Source organism: Penaeus japonicus, unplaced genomic scaffold (assembly GCF_977035675.1).
Source record: "Penaeus japonicus unplaced genomic scaffold, GWHDUDI00000001_assembly GWHDUDI00000005, whole genome shotgun sequence".
Lineage (NCBI taxonomy): Eukaryota > Metazoa > Arthropoda > Malacostraca > Decapoda > Penaeidae > Penaeus > Penaeus japonicus.
Genome location: NW_028234407.1, coordinates 24123814 through 24128813, shown reverse-complemented (window position 1 = coordinate 24128813; position 5000 = coordinate 24123814). Strand labels below are relative to the sequence as shown.

The 5000-nt window shown below is 35.6% G+C and overlaps 1 protein-coding gene across 1 annotated transcript in view; it reads left to right on the top strand.

The window, feature by feature from the left end:
• Fife (regulating synaptic membrane exocytosis protein fife) overlaps positions 1-5000 on the top strand; it is a gene marked incomplete in the record, with an annotated part of 249707 nt that overhangs the window by 238360 nt on the left and 6347 nt on the right. The window contains 1 exon segment of the mRNA XM_086536681.1: positions 3388-3470. Coding sequence (XP_086392807.1) covers positions 3388-3470 — 83 coding nt within the window.

Here is a 5000-nt window from a genome sequence, read left to right as displayed (position 1 = left end):
TAGAATTTCCTTACGAAATAGCTTAGCATTTGAGCGACTAGTTGGATACGTGGAGTGGATTCAGATATATCAGATCCGTGAATATTAAGTCTTTCATCATTACGTTTATGGTAGGATATTATATGATCAAATGTTGCTTGTTATATCGATGGTTAATCGTATTGAAAATTGGATATAAAAAGGATTTGTTTCTAGATCCAGATTAGACAGATAGACTGAATGATTGATTGGTAGATATAGATAGATAGATGTATGTGTGTGTGTGTTTATAAATTGACAGATTAGACTACAGTCATTACAGACAAATGATAGATAAGTACACAGATAATCAGATAGATGAATAGATAGAAACATACAGTGCCTAGTTCACAAACTGGCTGCTTAACAACGAAATACGATAGTTAAATATAATTTTTCGTTCTTTTCTCATTGTATCCTATGCAAACAGTAAGTATAGAGACCTGATACAAGAAATGACACGTCTTATATAAAGAATAATTAGCCAGATCATTATTTATATTATGAATCAACTTCATGTAAACTCTCTTTTACGATGCAGACTTGTATCTTCCACTCTTTTACACGCGTTTATTTACGTGTTGTTTACACCACAGTCATTCAGCTTCATGAACTGTTTGTTAGAGCATTTGTGAGTTAAATCTCCCTTTTTTTCCTGACAGCTGTTGGCAAATCTTGAAACGTTTATATGCATGGTGGAGACAAGCGGTTACTTTGTACTGTGTTTGTATTTAATCGTGCGATGTTCATGCAGAAGACCGAGTAGGAGTCATGCATAGGATGAAAACATTATAGATATAAACTATTCGTCTGTCTGGGGGGGGATGTTTTTTAAAAATGAAAGAAAAATTGTATTCAAGTACTTCTTTTTAGGGTATATATACTCAGTATAGATTTGTCCTTATCACATTTCTGTATATATAGTATGGTCTTCTCAATGCACAACGTACGAAAGCTGTGTACCATAGACTTGCACCATAGCCTCTCCCGGGGAATCATGCTATACACTATAATTTACACCGTTATGAAGACAGGTTTTGTCTTAATTAAGGAATATTGATGATTAAGCAGGAATATAGTGATATTAATGATTTTCAAATTCGTGCTTACATAAAAAAATGTGTCTTTTTTTCAATAACTTGATAAACCGAAAATTAGATGTTAGAAGAGTAGATAAATTAAGGAATTATCAATTCTGATTTTATAGAGAAATTATCAATTTGTTGACATAAAGTGCAAATCTGCTCTGTTAATTATTTAATGAAGATGAGAGATTTTAGTTATTAATGTATATGTAGGTATTTCCAAAATATAGTGATGACAATAACGATAAAGATGTTAGTGATGATAATGATAATAATAATGATAATAATAATGATATTGATAACAATAGTAATAATTACGATATTGATTATAGTGGTAATAATGATCCTAATTATGATAATGACAGTGAGAATAATAATAATGAGGAAATTGTAATGATAATGATTCTGATGATGATGATAACAATAACGATAATTATAACAATCATGATAATAAAACTGATAGATATAGTAATCAAAATCATAATAGCATTTAGCACAGAATTAAATGCACATTTGCAATAATCACAATCGTTCAAAATAAACTTAAAGAAATAAAACCATTAATTCCCATAAACAGATAACCTGCATAACTGATAAAAGATAACAAAGCTTCATTTGCAAAACCGGATGAGTCTAAGGAGTCTGTTGCTGTGAACCTTTGTATTGTTTACATGGTGTTTTATTTCCCCTTTTCGTCTCTCACGCTCTCTCTCTCTCTCTCTTCCTTTCTCCCTCCCATCCGGACACAACCCTTTGATTTCTGTTGCTGATGTTGCCTGCCGTTATGGTGACCGCCGCCACTCCCCCCCCCCCTCCTCCCTTCCCCTCCCCTCTTCCTCCCTCTTTATCTGTTTATTCTGTCTCCCTATTCCCCCTTTTTTCAATCCCGGGCCCACCCTTACACCTCTCTTATCAACATTGCGCTTGCTTTTGTTAATGCAATGTGTGTCTTCTCTATTGTTTTCTATTTTTTGTTTGTTTGTTTGTTATCAATTATTTTTTGTTTGTTCACTTTTTCCATCTTATAAAAATCATAATTGCAATTTGATTTACCGTTTACAATAATCATTTGCTTTACGAATAACTGATTATCTACACCTTTTTTGCAATTGTTTATCTATGCAATCTGCTGTTTATTTTGATTAACTTATTCATCTAATTGATTATCTTCTCATCATCTAAAAATATATATATATATACATTTATCTCTAAATCTTCTTTTTCCATTTATGTTCATCCCTTATCACACACCAAATTCTTGTTTCTTCGTTCCATTTCATTTCATTCCATCTAACTATCCCATTCCCTTTCCCCTTTCTCATCCTTCTGTTATGCTATTCTTCCACTCCTTTATTCCACGTTCTCCGTTCTCCTCCTTTTCCTTTTTATTTTACTCCTTCTCACAACTGTCAAATTCCTGAATATTTTTTTTCCTCTTTCCTCTCCATTCTTTCCCCTTACTCTTTTTTCCTCTCTTTTCTTCCCCTTCGTCCTCCCCTCCACCCAATCCTTTCCCCTCCTCTCTCTTCTGCTTTCAACCTCTCCCTTTATCTTTTTTTCCCTTTTCTCATTTGTTTTCATCTTCTCTCTTTATCTTATTCTCCCCTCTTCTGTTTTCAACCTCTCCCCCTTTTCTCCCTGTCTCCTGTATCATCATCCTCTCCTCATAATTTTTATTGCTCTCTTTCCTACTTCTTCGTCCTCTACGTCTATCCTTTTTCCTTCCATCTTCCCATCTCTGTTTTCCTCTCCCTCTTCCCTCCCTATTTACCCTCTCTCTCCCTCTTCCTCACCTTATCTACTTGTTCTTTGTATATTTCCTTCTTCTCAATCTTCTCTTCCTCCCAATCTTCTCTTCCCTCTCCTTCCCTCCTTCTCCCTTCCTTTCCCCTCTTTTTTCCATCGCCTACCTTTCTTCTCTTCCTCCCCACGCTCCTTCTTATCCCTTCTCTCTCCCTTTCTCCTTCTTCCTTCATACCCCCCCCCCTCCTTCCTCTTCCTCCCTCTACTCTCGCTCCCTTCCACTTTCTCTCTCCCCTCAACCTCCTCGCCCTTGCCTCTTCTCCTTTTCTCTCCTACCCCGCCTTCTTCCCCCCAAACCCCCTTCACCCTCCCCTCTTCTCCCTTTATCTCCCTCCTTTTCCCTTTTCTCCCCCAACACGTTCTCTCTTTCTTTCCCCCTCTCTCCCACCTAAACTCCCTTCTCCCTCCTCCCCTCGACCTTTTCCCTCCCCCCTTCCCCCTCCCCCCTCCCCCCTTCCCCACGGTGGCGGTGGTGGTGCAGTAGCGTGAGTGGTGGGGGCGACACCTCAGCTGACCTTGGTCCAGGTCAGGTGGTTCCCAGGGGCTATAGAGAGATACTCACAGGTCAGTGTCTTGGGACTTTGGTGTTCCCGTAGTGATGAATATTTATATTATTATCTTCTTGATTCTGTTTTGATTAATTTTATTTTTTTACTTCTTGAATTCACATTATTATCATTACTACTACAACTTTAAGTATTCAACTACCTTTTCCTAGTAATGATTAGCGGAACGTTTGATATTTATACATACTGTATACTCTTTTATATTATATTTATACATATATATCTTTCACAATGTGATGACTTTCCCTGAGTGAGCACTTGATACGAGATCCTTAAAGTTGATTTGTGAATCTAATTATTTTATCGATTATCCTTCTTATTAATAAAGATTCATCCGATGTTAATTGGCTTCTGAAAGAGAAAAATAGTTGCAAATATTATTTTTCTGTTTCATTTTTTCTTTCACTGCCAACTTAATTAAAGCTCAAGTTATCACTGAAGAGCTTTCAAGATCTTTCCAGACCATGAGTGTGATGGAGCAGCAAAAAATATGAAAATATCTTGGAAGAATTGTTTTTTTCTGAAGATGTCAATCGTCATTCAGTTCAGGGTGAAAATCAATTTGACTTTTAGTTGATAATCTTTAGGCTAATCATTAGTCCTATTCCATATTAGTAAAACAAATCTTATTGTATGTGCAATGAGCAAAGTAACCTCATTTGGATAACACATTCATAAACAATCCACATTGAAGAGCTCTTCGCAGCTTATTGATTTCAATTTCTCCTCACAAGACATGGTCAGGTGCTCCGCATGATCAGCTTATAAGCTTTGTAGGGTTGTGTAAACTTAATTAGCTTCTTCTACCTTTTGCTATGATCAAGGTCTTCTTTTTTCTAAAACATACAAATGATTTCAGATAAATGAATGGCTACAAAAAAGGATTTGAAAGATTAATAAGTTATCACTCGATATCACTTGCATAGAATATGACACCTTATGCTATGCATGCATATTAATTTGCAATTGCATAATGAGATGTTTCCTAATGATGATATTGTATATGGTAGTTTCACCAGTATCTAGTATGTTATGACTGATGTAGATAAACACGTATATTGTTATAACAAGCCGGCATTTTCTTGTTTTATAATCTTTAATTACCAGTATATAACTCCAGTATCCTTTGAATAATTAGTAATGGACTGTTATACACACCTTAGGTTACAGTTTATTATTATCATCATATCTCACTGCATCATCTGCACCTAACTCGCCTTACTAGGCTTGTGCACTGCATTTTATAGTCTACTCCGGTATCACGCTTAGTTTACAAAACCAGTCTTGCTCTTAGAATGCTAAAAAAACAATATCCCATCTTCAAAAACAGCTTCCAAATGAAATGAAAGGTAATGTTAAATTTGAAATAATACTGTGTTGCTTGGTACCCATCCCATCCCTAATCCTTCAGCAGAGTAGGAATATATATACATATATGTATATGTATATGATTTTTTTTTTAATTAGATCTACCCTCAACCCCGTGATGAACACCCTTATTCTGCATCATAGATTTCTAAAAATAAGA